The 16,927-nt window shown below is 40.8% G+C and overlaps 1 protein-coding gene and 1 long non-coding RNA gene across 4 annotated transcripts in view; one reads left to right on the forward strand and one right to left on the reverse strand.

The window, feature by feature from the left end:
- Positions 1-16,927, reverse strand: part of ntn2 (netrin 2) — a 49,252-nt gene that overhangs the window by 18,461 nt on the left and 13,864 nt on the right. For 2 of the 3 annotated variants that reach the window (XM_014008231.1, XM_014008230.1), the window contains exons 2-3: positions 13,782-15,008; positions 13,217-13,267 (exon numbers count right to left, since the gene is read on the reverse strand). In XM_014008231.1, the coding sequence (XP_013863685.1) occupies positions 13,217-13,267; positions 13,782-14,829 (1,099 nt within the window). In that variant the 5' untranslated portion in view covers positions 14,830-15,008. The remainder of the gene's footprint in view (positions 1-13,216; positions 13,268-13,781; positions 15,009-16,927) is intronic. The other variant, XM_014008232.1, reaches the window with a different exon arrangement.
- Positions 1-16,927, forward strand: part of LOC106517409 (uncharacterized) — a 64,834-nt gene that overhangs the window by 14,216 nt on the left and 33,691 nt on the right. The window contains exon 2 of the long non-coding RNA XR_001310205.1: positions 4,320-4,379. This is a non-coding gene — a long non-coding RNA (uncharacterized LOC106517409). The remainder of the gene's footprint in view (positions 1-4,319; positions 4,380-16,927) is intronic.

Consider the following 16,927-nt stretch of genomic DNA (forward strand, 5'->3'; position numbering starts at 1 on the left):
GCTTGAATCAGTCATATCTGGGACYGAACATTTGGCCACAGCTTCAAAGACGACCACTGCAGAGCTTAGYTTAAGCTTCGAGTTCTTCACAGATAAATTGGAAAGTAGTAAACAATCGCTGAGTCTACGAGCAAAAATGTCAACAACTGAGGCGGAGGTGGATTACTAGGTGATCTGAAACAAAGCTGCTATTAGTTAACGTGAGTCAGAAGGGAGAGTGTCAGAGGAAATAAATTTCAGTAACGGTGAATGTCAAAAATTGAATAAGACACAACAGAGAGGGCTAAGTGAAGACAGACTGAGTACCTGGAGGCTTTTAAAGATGTCTTTKTGTGTGGCTTTTTGTTCACTAAAGAGAATTTAGTGAGAGGAAAAACTAAAACTGACTGCAATAAGTGAGATGTTTTAGACTTCTTGTCGTTCTCACACATAAATCAAATAAACAATTTGTTATTAGCAATAAGTGTATATAATGTTTGTTTTTTAAATTAAAGTTAGATGATAAAATTATCACCTGTCTCTGGAGCCAGTGCAAGAAAATAGCCAAGTTTTTATCAGATATTTGGAATATCCATCCATCCATCCATCCATCCATCCATCCGTAGGAAAATATGCGTTGTTCAAAATGGTATGTCCGAATAAACAGGAATCCGCTGGATTTCTTCTTAAAACTTTATTCTCACTGTTCTGACTCCAGTCAGGTTCATAGTACAGCACACAGTCCTCAAGACCTTGGGCTGAATCAAAACAGACAAGAGCTCTACTCTGAGCAGACACTCTGCAAAACACTAAACTTCTCTTTACTATAATAATGAATTGACCTTATAATGTACATTTCTTCCTGGTTACACCCTTGGTGGTGTTACCTTTTACGTCAGATGTCAGAACGTAACTCATTTTGTTTAGGCTAAAAGAAAAAACACATAAGACACACCAACTCTTATTCTGTTATGGCCTTAAAGTTGCAATGATCAGAAAGTATAAAATATAATACTGATCCATCCATCCATCCATCCATCCAGCCATCCATCCATCCATCCATCAACTACTTAAACTGTGCATTGATCAGAGGCAACATGTCCATGAGACATGGGCAACAATTCAGAGTTTCACTCTTTAGATCTTCCTGGAGGATCTCAAGGTGTTCAGTGACTCGTCACAAAAGCATATATTGATAAATTTACTAACTTCTATGAAACAACAAAACTGTATGTCTCAAAAATAGTTTTTTCCCCCTCTGCCCAGATTTGACAATTCCAACATGCCACTCCTGAGGTGGATCATCTTTCTGCASCAGTCAGGTGGTAGTACCAATATTACAAAGACAAACATAAAACAAGTGACAGTCTTTCTTCCTGTTATAATACAAGCAATAATATGTGTGTGTAAGGGTATATAATTACACTTAAAGTAAAGCCTGGCACCTGGTTGGAAAAGAGGCCCCCTTTTCCTTATTGTAGACTCTGGAAAGTAGAAAAAGTTTGGGGGGCAAGGGGGCACATTCCCAGACTGTTTCGCCTATTCCRTCTGGTTATTACGTGGTCCAATTTGTATGGAATTTTGCTATTAATGAAGCGCTGTTTTATGTATAAATTCATATCAAGGCAGCACTGTTTGTGTAGCGACACAGCTGGATTTTCTTTGTTCTGAAGATCAGAACTGACCCTTGATCCGGAGAACACTACAAAGTAGATGAGTGGGTGCTTTCAAGATACTGAAAAAAAAGCTGAGTTCAAAACTTCAAATCTGCAGTGTCCTTATGAAGAAAGATATGGTTGATCCTCAATTTAACAAGCAAAGCACACACTCGGCAACACATTAGCAGTTTAATTGGTTCAACATCTGTGCACATTTGTGCCTATGCATGTGAGCAACTCAAACAGCCTGTCTGACTTCCTCTTGTAGACATATGACAAAAAACACACCAGCTACGAAGCATTTCCAAAGTTATGCAGGTCGGGGACCGTGGTCACKATCAAGCATCTCATACACACACGCAGCTGTGAGCAGTTGTGTCCATTAACACCTTGTAGGAGGAACATGAAAGCAGTGGATCACATTTTCGCAACGGCGGTCGCCTTCACATGGCATCTTCTTGGCTTACAGCTCTGTAATGAGATCAGTCAGCAAAGTACGAACTTAGAACAGATACRTGCAAGTGAGGAGGATATAAAGAAAGCTGATAGAAAATAAGTTAAAATTATTTAACATGTATGTGATGGCTTTAACACCAGAAGTTTTGTGACTAWCAAAGAATTAKAAAATGAGAGAATTGGTGTAAAAARCAGYGTAGAATCAGTGGAAAAAGAGAAAACATGATTGTTGCAGAACAAAAAAATGCAAGAGACACATCATTAAAGAAGAATGGTTGTGAAAAAGGTGTGTGTGGCTTTYAGTTTCTCCCCCATGTGTGATTAGCTCCAGCTCAGAGCTCCAGATGCCCAAAGAGCCTGGAATGTTTATGGTTTTGTTTTGAAGTGTTTGTGGCCCCCTACTTCTCAACAACCTGCCCCACTCCAAACTCAACCACAATGGGCTAAGTGGGGGATAACYATCCAATGCTTAAAACTGTTTTCCCTTCAATATTTGACACATTAAAGCATCAATATGAGTCTTGAAAGAAGGGAAAGGATTTTTTTTTGTGGGGAGGGGGGAGCTGGGGGGGGGGTGTAAAGTCAGCAGAGACTCCCAGGTCTTCAAAGGAGCGCAGTAACTTCATGGTTCAGAGTCCAATTCAAAGATGCGTAAAGCTGGTTTCTCACGTTGTCGTGGAAATCGGACAACAAACACAAGCTACAGACTTGGCAAAAGGAGGGATGCTGAGACAAAAACGAAAGGAGGGGATGAAGGGAGAGGAACTTCTTGGAAAATATGAGGAAAGGACTGTTATACAACCTTGTCATCAAATCGACATTGCCAAATGCAAATTTTGGTGGAAAAGCTTTGTTTTTTACTGAATTACATTTGCATTACTTTTTTTTTTTACTGTTTGCATGCAACTTCCTGGTTTTTGTTGTTCCAAAAACCTTTTGCTTTACACACTTCAAATCTTTCAAGGAGAGTGTGCTGGAAGTAAAACGAGGTTTTCTGTTTCACCTGTAATAACAGGTGCCTCTGACAGAGTTCCACGGCAGGATCTGTCAAGTATGCTTTGACAAATTGGCTCTTAAATACTATTCTCAACAAATAAAACACAAGTGTGTTCGTGAAGTGCATTGCTCTCCGCCCCCCACTCCGTGTGTCAGGGATAAATCTAACCTCCATTCTCCTCCAGCTTGAACAAAGCCAAACCGGTAAGCACAGCCAATTGATTTTGGATGCCTGTGCAAAACCCAAATCCCATGTCTAAAATTGGTCCTTGAAAATTGGAGGGCTCATACCACCACCTTTCCCCCCTTGGCTTGGGCTGCGGGCCAGACGTGCTGCTGCCCCCCACCCCCGCGCCCCCTTTGGGTACTCACTGCGCCTGGCCAAACAGGCTCTGCTACAGTATGTGGGCTCCTGCCGTGGTGTGTGTGGGCTGGGTTCCACCTGGCTGCTCCAGCCACCTGCTCAGGGCACCAAGGGGAACACCCGGTTAATTAGCTCCTCATTATAGCCAAAGCAGACTGGGGGAAAGGGGCACACACACACATGCATGCACCCATAGGGGATCTCTTCAAGAGGTAGCAACCTCACAGAATGACTTCAGTAAATGACTGAGGGCACAAAAAAAGTGTAAACAGAGTCTCAAAAGCATGCAAACTCTGCAGGTTCTGTTGGCTCTAATGAGCTGTAGACAACAAGCAGAGACAAAGATTTAAGTTCTCGGAGAGGAGCAACACCAATCTACAAGCCTGCTGGGTGTTTGGACTGCTTCTCTGTAACAAAACCAATTCAGGTCCACTTCTCGTCCACACAGGAACTTCTTTGATTTGTAGCTTTTCTAGCTTTGACACCACCAACCAGCCCCCCCCACTTTTTTTTTTTACTGTTTTTTTGTGGTTAGCCTCATACTACGAGGCTATGAGGCTTAAGAGCATAGCTCTTGGGAGCGCTTTTAAAATCAAAAGTTTTCCTTTTCAATTTTTTTATTTTGTTGCTCCATCTTTTCTGATCTCAATAGTCTCCTCCATCTACCATTTTTCTTTTTATGGCATCAAGAAGGTAAAGATTTAACAAGATTTTACCAGAGGGTTTCCAGGTTGGGGAACCTGATGCCGGCGAAGAGTCGAGCTCCTCTCACTGGTCCACTTCACTTCCTCAAATTTAAAACTTATTTCTTGTCCATTGCATCTGCTTTCTGTCTGTTTTCTTTTTATTTATTTATTTTTCTACAGGAAAAATCCTGCCATCAGACATTGTGACAAAGCTTCTTGTGCTATAATGGAGACGCTGAGGTAAGAACGGTCCACTTTTACTTTTATGAGGTCCCCACAGTACAACACAAGATGGAAATAGAAAGTGACAGATGGAACATTCTGGGTAAATTTCCCAACATAGCTAAAGATGATAGCTAAAGATAACGGCAAAATGATGAAGAAAAATGTCAAAATATTCACTTAGCATTTTGTGCTAAAATAGCAAGTAAGGAAAATTCGCCAAGGGGTCTTCTGGAAAAGCATCTAAAATTCTAGAAAAACAGAAAAAGATAAAATAAAAATTGTTAGACACAAAGGGACAAATTGATTTTACAATTACATACTGGTAATATGCATTTGTGCACAAAGAAAACAAAATTTGACATTTTATGCAAACAAATATTGACTATGGCTATCTTTTAACTAGTTGATTTATGCATTTTTGTTGCTGTTTGGATAGTGGCTTATTTTTTCTTTTGGTTGATATTAGTGTTTTTTTTTTGTTTTGTTTTTTTACTTCATTAGCATCAAACCTTCCAGACTGAGTTCAGGAAAATATCTGAACATTCTGTAACTGAGAGATTATGAAATGTTTTAAGAGTTTTCTCAATCTCTGAACAAAATGGCTTTAAAATCCAACTTTTTGAAACAAGTTAAAACACTTGTCAACATGAAATTACTGGGGGACAAAAAAGTTGTTGCTCCCTGATATTGGCATTGTTTTTAACAAGTCACTGATTTATAAATTGTAGTCTGTTTAAATAATGATGACAGTGACTGTCAGCCAAGGAAAGTAACTGCCTCGCACTTACCCTTCACAAACAGAAACGTATTTTCTCCTAATAGCCTCTGAATCTGGCTGCCACCAGTAACACTGGCAGGTGGCCAAAGACCACATATTTTCTCAGGCAGTAAAGAACAGGAGCTTTGCAGCAGCATTAAAAAAGTCTGTCACTAAAACATGAAGAAATTGTCAACAGGAGAAACAGACATTAGCTAAAACAAACAAATCAAATAAAATATTGGGGGACGAGCATTTCAGGATAAAGAGTTGATCTTTGACACAAGTCAGTTCTGGACGGGGAGGAAGAGAGCGCCGGCGGTGACGGGCACCTCGGGAGGTGATTGCTACCATCTGTGGGCGAGAGTCAGTGTGGGCCTGAGAGAGCAGGGTGGGCACACTCTGCAGCTTCACCAGTTTGCTTTGGCACTGCGATGAAACGCAACATTGCTCTATTAGATTACATGTAGCTTTCACACACACACGTGTATGTGCACACACAGAGAAACACAAAGCATTTTAACCTCCCTGACATTAATGTTGTCATATGACACTTTAAAATCCCTAACGTTTGTTTCACTGTGTTCTCTTCCTGCTCGAAAGCCTTTATGGGTGGCTTTTCACGATGAGAAAAGCATCCTCAGTCCCTTGTGGGTTGGCCACGAACCAAAACTGCAACACTGACAGAGGGAATAAAGGCAAAGAGCAAAGATGCAGTACAAACCAATCACGCTGAACAAACCCTGCTGTTTTTGCCTCTCCTGCCTTTAAATCCTTAGAAGACAAACACACTCGAAACACAAAGCTTGTGCACCTCATGCTTGCTGGCTCGGCGGAGCTTCTTGGTTTCATGTTAACTAAATGTCCCAGAGGTACAATTTTAAAGAACAAACTCTGGGAATATGAAAGCACAAAAACATTATTTTTCAAGACATACTTTCCTTTGCTCAGCATGATACACTTTACAAAATATAAATATGATGCAGACACTTCAGATATGACTGTAAAAAATGTTGTTTACAGTTTGTGTGTTATGATAAATAGCTGAAATCATTTGAAGTGGGGTTCTATGGAAATGTTATGAACAACAATTATCTTACAGTTTTGAAATTTTTAGTTTCTCTTTTGTTTGGAAAAGTACATTACAGGTCCTTCTCAAAAAAATTAGCATATTGTGATAAAGTTCATTTTCTGTAATGTACTTTCATATATTGTATTTTAGATTCATTGCACACCAACTGAAGTAGTTCAAGCCTTTTTATTGTTTTAATATTGATGATTTTGGCGAAAAAAGTAAAGAAAAATCAAAAATCCCTATCAAAAAATTAGCATATCATGAATAGGTTCTCTACATGACTTATTAACCTAATCATCTGAATCAACAAATTAACTCTAAACACCTGCGAAAGATTCCTGAGGCTTTTAAAAACTCCCAGCCTGGTTCATTACTCAAAACCACAATCATGGGTAAGACTGCTGACCTGAATGCTGTCCAGAAGGCCATCACTGACACCCTCAAGCAAGAGAGTAAGACACAGACATTTCTGAACGAATAGGCTGTTCCCAGAGTGCTGTATCAAGGCACCTCAGTGGGAAGTCTGTGGGAAGGAAAAAGTGCAGCAGAAAATGCTGCACAACCAGAAGAGGTGACGGTCAGTGATGGTCTGGGGTGCCATGTCAGCTGCTGGTGTTGGTCCACTGTGTTTTATCAAGGGCAGGGTAAATGCAGCTATCAGGAGATTTTGGAGCACTTCATGCTTCCATCTGCTGAAAAGCTTTATGGAGATGAAGATTTCATTTTTCAGTATGACCTGGCACCTGCTCACAGTGCCAAAACCACTGGTAAATGGTTTACTGACCATGGTATTACTGTGCTCAATTGGCCTGCCAACTCTCCTGACCTGAACCCCAGAGAGAATCTGTGGGATATTGTGAAGAGAAAGTTGAGAGACACAAGACCCAACACTCTGCATGAGCTTAAGACACAAGACCCAGCACTCTGGATGAGCTGAAGACACAAGACCCAACACTCTGGATGAGCTGAAGACACAAGACCCAACACTCTGGATGAGCTTAAGGCCACTATCGGAGCATCCTGGGCCTCCATAACACCTCAGCAGTGCCACAGGCTGATTGCCTCCATGCCACGCCACAATGAAGCAGTCATTTCTTCAAAAGGATTCCTGACCAAGTATTGAGTGCAGAACTGAACATAATTATTTGAAGGTTTGACTTTTTTTTGTTAAAAACACTTTTCTTTTATTGGTCGGATGAAATAGGGATTTTTGATTTTTCTTTATTTTTTTGCCAAAATCATCAATATTAAAACAATAAAAGGCTTGAACTACTTCAGTTGGTGTGCAATCACCCTAAAATACATGAAAGTTTAATGTTTATCAGTACATTACAGAAAATTATGAACTTCATCACAGTATATGCTATTTTTTGAGAAGGACCTGTGGTTTTGACCAGATTGACTAGTGGCCAGTTGAAACCGTCTTAGCAGGTCATGTAAAAATATTTGCATCAGTTTTGCATCCTGCAGTTATTTATATAGATTCTGTGGTTATTTGCAAGCATAAAAGGCAGCAGCAGCAGCTAGCAGTAATATTTTTGTTGCAGCCTGGGCCACATGATTAATCGTGTAATGCAAAACTGACAGCAGTATGAAATTCATATTGACAAGAATTGATGTTCATTGTTCAGAACCGTTCCACAGAATTCCACTTCAGAAAAATCAGAATGCTGAATTTTCTTTTCACTAAAAGTCCTTAAGCTGAATCAGCTGTTGTATGCTGGTGAAGATTCTCCGTCATCCAGGTCATGATCAATCGAAAAAAAAAGGATTTCAGTTCTGAAGCTGACAAGTTTAGCATTTAAGTCATCTTGACTTGAGAAAGCTTCCTGGTGAGGAATTAGAACATCTCAAGCTTCAGAATTGCAATCCAGTTTTATTTATTCATTCATTCATTCATTCATTCATTCATTCATTCATTTATGGACTTGCGTTGTACTGCTACCCCTAAAACTGAAGCCTTGGCCTTTTAATTCAGTCTCAAGGAGCAGTAGTAAACAAAGTGTGAAACTTTTTTTAAAAGATCAATGCATCATTTCTTGCTGATTCTTTTCTATGCCACTAACTCAAACAATTGTGTTCACATTTTTAGCAAACCTACAAGTTAAACCTAGAAAATCTGAAAGAATAAAATGCACTTTATTGGAAAACTTACCCCCTCCCACTAACCCATGATAAACAAGTCTTCATGTGATATCAGTCTGTGGTGCCAAGAATGTTGGAGACCACTGCTTTAAGGAACGGGCGTACCTGAATTCACCAGCTTATCATAATATGTGGTAAGGTTAAATGTGGTTTTCTAAAGACCAAACGACCCTGCAAGGACTAAAACACACACAAAACCATCTTCTCTGTAGGCTAAGGTTGAGAAAATAAAGACTCAAGTCATGTTCTGGTTATCCAAACCATCTAACCACAAAAAAAAAAAAAAAAAAAAAAAACTGTGCCATGGTTTTAATGGTGGTGCATGAAGCAATGAGTCCATTTTCTCAAAGACCAGGTCTGAAAAATGTCTTGGCAAAATCTGCTGTTTGGCTGCAACATGGGCCTGACCTCCTCTTGCCCTTGAGATGTGGTGGGGGGGAGGGCTATTTGAAATTCTAATCAGCATCGAATGACCATCTGCGCCTTGTCATTGAAGAAAATAAAGAGAAAGAGAGGGGAGAAAAAAGGTAGCTTGCACTTCTGTGGTCTTCAGAGTTTCCAGCTCTGTCATGCAGAATCAGAGAACTTCATCTGAGCTCTGTTCCTGAGCAAGTGTTTCTGGCTAGTTTTTTTTTCTGACAACATACAGCTGCTAGATCTCAATAATTTCCCTTTGAAACCCATCTGTCAGAATCCCCTTATGTCTATCCAAAAAGCTGAACCCACCAAAGCCACAGGAAAACCTTAAAATGCAATGCAATTTCCAAACCTGATTGGCTTGTTACTCTTATACAATACTCTCATTTTAACACAACTGCTGTTTGATTAGTATGGAAGATGAGCTCTAGTAACATTTTATAGAGATACTGAACCTCATTTATACGCTTTTACAAGTTATGATCTGATTTTAAACGAGCCTCTAGAGTGAACAGGTATTTGGGTGATGGATTTAATTTCCGAGGAAACTTGTATTCTTGTGCAGAACACCACATTACTCATTGCCTTGTGGACTAAAGATGTCAAATTTCCTATTCCAAATATTCAAACGCCACTCCCAAACACGGCCGCGTAAGAACTCTCGGCTCTACAAGCAGCTCACCTGCATTTCTGGCACATCAACAAAAAAAGGGGATTTAAACAGTCTTCACATGACCTTAGTGTTTCACGCTATGAATGCATACCAGCGTGTCTGGTGCAACACTGGAAGCAGACCTGGCTTGGCTGGTCCATTAGCGATGGATGGTGTCTGGCCTCCAGTTTGTGGAGTCCCAGAGCAGTTTTCTGGACTTCCTGTGGTTGGAGTACAAATGAGGGAGAGGAAGGGCTGCAGTCAAACCAGGCCCAAGATAGCTGCATACAGAGCCAATAGCAGAGAGCTTCTGCAACACCATAAATTATCATCTACTCAGGATGTCACACCGTCGTTGACTCCATGAGAGGCCTCTTCATCTTATACGGCGACTTTGGCAGACTCTATTACGGCATGATGTAGTGTCTTGCATTTTTAAATCAACATAAAAGTATTTACATTACGGCTACGGCCATGCCAACAGAAAAGCCAACACTCCATCACAGCCAGAAACAAAATAGCTCTTATCCATCTGTTTCCTCATTCTGTCCTGTGGCCCAAACTCCGCACAGATAAATCACAGCCTCTTTCCATCGTGCCTCCCTCAATGCAAACACGCGTGCTCTTTTACGAGGCGGCCGTCTCGGACTGCTTCAGCGGGGATTTGTAAACCGACGTCTGGAGGCAGGATTCATAGAGCGGGAGGCAGCAGATGGGTGTGTGTTTGCATGGCTTGTGTCTGGAAGCAGCGCAGGAGCTTGCCAAGAGAGATGGGTATCTTGATGTGGGGCATGTCAAACATTTAGGAAAGCCCTAAAAAAATCAAAGAAACCAGTAAAAGATGGCGTTTGCTTTGTGTAGGCTAAAATGAAAGTTTTTAAAAGTGAGTTTCAAACATTTTGTGTGACCTGTTGACTCTCTGCAACTACCAGACTATCAATGTCACACTGAACGAGTCATTTCTAAAGTTAGTTGCTGAAGTCAGTTGGCTGTAACAACACTCCTGAAATGTGTTGACTCAAATAGATCATTCCAAAGATTACATTCTGAATGTTTCAATTAAATCTGTTTCATGGTTCATGAGATAATGTGGTAACAAACATATGGCAGGCAATAAAGAGGATAAACTGACAGAGACAGGGTGTGAAACCACTGCCTACTCTGAATTTCTAATTGCCCACAAACCAACTCCCCATCACCACATCCAAGCCAAACACTCTCAGGACTTTGTGGAGACTTTTGATATCAACAACTCCACAGATCTTTAACGTGCCACTTTGGCTACGTTCACATGACCGTTCCAAATGCTCAATTCCATTTTTTTTGCTCATACATCCGATTTTTAAAAATTAAACTTAATTTTGTGTAGTCCTTCCGATTTATCATTTAAATGTGACCTATCAGACTTTGATGTGAACTACTACACATCTGAAGCGACCCACATGGACAGAAAACGTGATGTCACAAGCAGGTACACAGGTTGGCGTGTGTATCAATTAAGAAGTTATTCTGCAGTCAGAAAGTTAAATGGTGGTATTGTGTGTTTTTATGTGCATAGTTTAATTCTACCACAATCAAGTCATTATGTTACCTTCAGTTATTATGAAAACGGTGTATATCAAAAATAGAAAATCTAAATGTCTTGAAATTGGCATCTGTCTCTTTAAGAACCTCCTGCCGTTTCCAACACTTCCACTTCAGCTCATCTTCACAACAATGTTTCAAGGCAGGGGTGCTCTGTGGGGCCGGAGGACAGAGCTCCAATGAAGTGCTTTGTACCATCAAGTGTTTAGGCAGGTCCATATGGCTACAACAGGAGATACACGGATTTCTCAAACACGCATGAATGAATCAAAGCAACACGATTTTGATGAGGGATTGACATAACATGATGTAAAGCTCAAAGTTGATTTTGCATGCAAAGCTCAGGTATGGATCTCATGATTGTATCAATACAGTCCAACACTAAAATTGATACCTTATGTAACTGTAGATTCTCAGTAATCCAGGACATGGTGAATTAAAAGAACAAGATGAAACTACTACTTTTCAGTAGCTGAAAATGTGTGGTAGCTTTGACAAAATCAGATATGTTTCCAATTTAGTACCACATATGAAAAAGACATGGGCCAGGTTTGAAAAATAAAATCAGCATTGTCATTAAAAAACAATTGCACATAGACAAAATATTTGATTTGGGTTGCATTTGCCTGCAGTGTGAATGTATCCTTATCACTCTTAAAAATCTAAATACCCACATCTCTGTGAGACAGTGATAAAAGATCAAGGCTTGGTCTTTAACCTCTACATGTTCAGAGTCAAGAAAGATACAAAAACCAACAGAGAGGCCAGTGCTTTTAAAACATGGTATTAAACTCCTTGTAGCAGCCTTTAAGACTTTCCTTCTGCACAGGAAATACTTTAAATGTGGTGCTGCTGAATTTCTGTAAAGACACATTTGGAACACACAACTGGGGACAACTGAGACTGATTTTTGGCTTGCCTGAATAAATGAGTATATATACAGCGTGCAAACAGCACAGAGCAATAATCGTACCACATCAGCAAAGGGAATAGGTCATTGACATTGGCCAGCAAAATGTGGGTGTTTGGTCCAGGCTTTTTGGATAGAAGTGACATACAAATCCCACAAAGAGAAAATTTACGGGAAGCAGGTACAACACATCAGAAACAGCTATGGGACATTTGAAACAGGGCGTGTGCAAGAGGCAGAAAGCACTAAGGGATTGACAGGATATTGTTACAGAAAGGAGATGTGAGTGTGTGTGAGTTTGCATGTATCTGTGAGTCAAGTAAATGAGGCATTCAAAGACACGTGCAAAGCCAAAGTGAGGTTGGCACGGGAAGTTTCAGCGTACGCGATGAGGAAAGGATGGATGTGTTGGCCATCGTGAGTCTAAAAAGGCCTTGCCTCTTTGGCTCTGTCACTCTCAGTCCCCTTTAAACAAATCTGGCCCTGTTCAGTACTAAATATGTTCTCAGGCCAGCTCACTGGGCAATTACAACATGCTAGAAAAATATACAATGTTTTTTTAATGTTTAACTTCTGCTTTTTTTTCTCCCTTGCTCTTTCTCTAGCTGTATTTCATTTCATTTAGGAGAGGTGAAAACAGGGACAGTGGTAACTAATATGACTTTATTTTCCTATGCTAACAAATTCTTCTGACAAGCAAAATTGACCTAAATTAAGTTCAACCTGTGTTTATTTGTACTAGCAGGGAAATGCTGTACAAGTACCAAAGAAACATCAACATATTAGAGTCAAAAGACAAGACTGAAATGAACTCAAAACCTTTGGGCAGTCACTCACTTGATATAAACACTAGGACACCAACAGGCTGTTATTATGCTTAACCCAATACAGAAATGATCAGTTTACAAAACTTCATGCTGAAAATGTTTTGATTATTAGCAGGCAAAAGGGGGAAAATTTTTCTTTCACTTTACCAGTTCATGCCTTGACACAAAGGTAAACGCGACTCAAAAACATTCTTGGATGTTTTAGCGGTGACTAAAGATGTTATCCTCCACTAATTGGACTTGATTGTTCAAAAGAGAACGTATTGTCCAGAAAACAATGTTCTGGTGTGAGCTTTAGATCTTAACCAATAAAACAAAAATGTTGTTGGCAAATGGAGGTAACCTACTGGTTTGTATTTAGAGACCCTACCAAAATTTGACAGCTTCATCATCATGTGGCACCACATCTGATAAAGCAACCCCATCTGCTCTGGCAACAACATTCTGTAATTATTTTACATTCAAGCATCAATTCAGCCGTTCACCTCTGCTCAGTCCTGTGCAGGAAGTTGAGGCCCATCTCCAGAGGTCATTGGCTGAGAGGCGAGGTACATCCAGCCCATCAAAAAAAAAAAAAATCATTTACCTGCCTCATTGCTCTTGTTTTTATATGACTGAACTTGTATCCTGAAAATAAGTCCAACAAGTAAAAGTGTCCCATTTGTGAATATTTCTTAATTTCTTCCATGCTTTAAGCAGATACAAGTGAAACCTGATTGAGCTGTTTTTAATCAGTTATAATTGCAGTGATGTCTGTGCAATAATTATCAAAAGAAAGTTGGGTTTAAGTTCGTTTTTCCCTAAATTTATACATATTTTCTTTGTGCATCACATACATCACAATCTCAAAAAAATAAATAAATCTGGGGGTATTTTTTTAGCCTTTCTAGCCTCATTTAAAGCACCATCATATAAGTTGCAATCCCAACAACACTGTTGAACTTGTTCAGTGCTCAGAATTAAATTTCTTTGGTTTCTGGCATCACGGAAGCACAGTGATGTCTGCAGGCTTTAAAAATAACAGAGTGACAAAAAGAAGCAAACACTTACGCAGACACTCATTGGCCTCTCGAGCGTTGGCCCTCTGCCACGGTCGGTCATAGTGAAAGGGCTTGCAACGGTCACATTCAGGCCCTTCTGTGTTGTGTTTGCAGTCACACACCAGTTTGCCCTCCTTGTCTTTCAGGCAGCGTGACGCGTGACCATTGCATTTACACCTCCCACCCACCTGGAAGTCTCCCACTGCATAGAAATACGTTGGCGACATTGAGGTCACTGCCAYTGGGTCATCATCCCTTCCTCCATTGTTGCCTCCAGACCCAAGTAGCTCCCTGGGGAGCTGTGGTCGGCTTAAAACCACGCGTATGTCGGTGACTGTGACCCAGTCTTGAAGAACCGGGCTGTTGTCAAAGTCTTTACCAGAGGGGCGTCCATCCAGAGTACTAAAAGCAATGAGACCTCCAGAAAGTGGGTACAAGTCAGTGTGGCCGTCTGTACAAAGGGCCTCCTGCTCGTTCTGTTTGGTGATGGTCGCTTTGTTGGGCCTGTTGTACATACGTCGGCATTGTGAGGAGTAAAACTGGTAGGGCATCCATGTTTTGCCRTAGTCCATGCTTTTGTATATGGCCAGAGACTCCGAGCGTGGTGAGCAGAACTGCAGGCTGACRTATGTGATCTCAAACTTTTTACCCAGGGAAAGGGTAAGAGTCACATTGTGTGGAGAGGTGTTCAGATTCTCAGACTGCCAACATGTGAGGTTGTGGGCCGAGTTGAGGTCGGTGAGGTAAGAAGCAGGGTGGGCACGGCGGGGGTCAGACGCGTCACAGATTTGGCAAGTACGCACAGAAGGACGYTCATCGCCTCGCTCCACAACACTGCAGGAGCGGGACGGAGGCCGGCCGCAGACGCTGGACACCGTCACCTCCTTACCAAAGGCAGCATTGATGAATTCAGGGATACAGCGGCGGGCTGCTCCAGTATCATCATAGCAAGGGTCTAGAGGGGTCTGCTGCCCTGCAAAGGGATTGGTGGCACTGTGGGTGGAGGCTAGGCTTACCAAGAGGAACAGGCCCAGCAGGTACCGCCAGGGTTCCCTCATCCTGCTCAAAGGGGCCTGTGCTGGAGTGGAAGTCTTATTCAGATCTTTTGTGTTTACCCACAGGAGTGTGTTAAGAATGGTTTGCTGGTGTCTCTGGAGAAACGTGTCTTTGTCTATTTTTCTCTGTGAGTTATGGAAGGAGAGCGTTGGAGCCCAGTGACCCTTTGCTCCAGTCTATCCTGCAAGACAGAAAAATAAACAGAGAGGTCAATATCACGGGCATATCTTTACCATAATAGGCTTTAAAGTAGAAAGTGACACCTAAAACGGCACCACCAAAATTTTAGCTGCCCATGAAAGGAGAATTCAATAGAATCTTTGGCACTGGACAGTTCAAAATGAATGTTTCCACTGACTAAAAGCATGTCAAAGGATAAGACATTTAGATGAGGGGCCCAAGTGAAAGGAAGGAAGTGATCATTTAGAGAGAGACATTAGTCATTGGAAGTAACTGCATCTTGAATTTCAATGCTGTCTTCTATTCAGCACTTGTATTCAGGTCAAAACTGCCCCTGCACCTTCTGGTCATGCTTGAAAAGGATAGCAGAAGCCACCCCATTATCCCCTGCGATGCGTCAAAGCAGTGAATCGCATGTGACTTGGGTCAAACCTCTACTGAAAAAGCTGGAAGAAAGAAGCCATGATGTATACAAAAACATTGAAAATATCACCTAACTTAGCTCAACTATTTTACTCAAATGTTGATCAGCAGTGACCCTAAAGTAGGGAGTATTATGTTTATTCACTGAACCAAAGATTTACCAAAAGTGATAGCTATTGAAAATTAATCTCTACATAAGAGGAATTAGCCTATGAAGCTTATAAAGAACCTTGGACTATTGTTCATCATTCAAGCTTTTTTAAGTCTTTGGGTCCAGCTAGGTACCTGGACCATTATTCATATTCTCACAGCTAGACGAGAGGCCTCACAAAGAAAAAAGATATAAGGGGTGCAGGATTTAAAGAGGCTTTTCCTTCCTTAATCCACTTTTTTATCAATGGGTGTCAAACCTAGAAGACCTTAAATTCACTAGATGAGGAGTTTAGAAGGCACCCAAACCCCATCTTGCAACATTAAATTACAATGAGCCCCACCCACCTCCACTTCACTCCCACATTCCCTTTTTAACTACAGCATCCCTCTTCATTTTAATACAACAAAAGGCTGTCTCTGTATCCACTTCACTCAAGGTCCAAACAGCTTTAAAGCCCAAGAAGAAAAGAAAGGAAAATAACAAAAGTTTTGTTCTTTTCTTGTGTGAGAGGTCCAAAGCCAGCAACCCTCAAAAGAAGAAGTGAGTGGCCTTGTAAATAGGACCACTCTTCTATGATCAAGGACTTAAGTCCAGCCATTTGGCCCATTCTCAAAGCACAGACTGGGTGTTAAAGGAAGAGAGAGTGAGAGCAGAAAGGCAGTTTGGATAAAATTTCAGCTGATTCCTACATGAGAAATTAGAAGCTTCAGTCAAACTCCTCTTACAAGATGTGTTTACCTATTTCTCCAAATGAAGCCAAAACAACAGCTATAATAATTGCACCACCATGACATATTCATTTCCATGTCTTTTGTCATTTACTGAGCCAATCTTTTTATTATAAGTGCTAACTATTTTTAACACTCTTTATTGATAAGTTATTTATGGGATCTTTTTATTTGAGAATCACAGAAATGTTAAAGGGGCAATATCATGTAAAATCAACTTTTTTGAGTTTTATATCATATTATAATGTTATACTCTCGTAAAAAACATGCCCAAAGCCTTGCTTTGACTCATGCATGCATGTTTGAGAAAACCTGCAGTGTTTTTAGGAAGCCAAGCTGAGGAGCAAAACGACAGGTGGGGACCAGAAACGCCTTTTGGTACCAGAAACGTCCCTGGGACGTGTCTTTAAGCCAAACTTCCTCATGGCAGAGCGCACCCCCTGTCCATGACTCGTGCACGTTCTCGGCAGCAACAAAGCAAACGAGTGAAACACACTACTTCTCACTCAGTGAAGCTCTTTTCAGATTAAAAATACCTTTGAGGAAATGTATTTTCAGATGCCAAATAAACTGCATCATAGCGCATGCACAAACACAGCACAGATTTTATGTATT

The sequence above is a fragment of the Austrofundulus limnaeus genome, unplaced genomic scaffold (genome assembly GCF_001266775.1).
Source record: "Austrofundulus limnaeus strain Quisiro unplaced genomic scaffold, Austrofundulus_limnaeus-1.0 Scaffold48, whole genome shotgun sequence".
Classification (NCBI taxonomy): domain Eukaryota; kingdom Metazoa; phylum Chordata; class Actinopteri; order Cyprinodontiformes; family Rivulidae; genus Austrofundulus; species Austrofundulus limnaeus.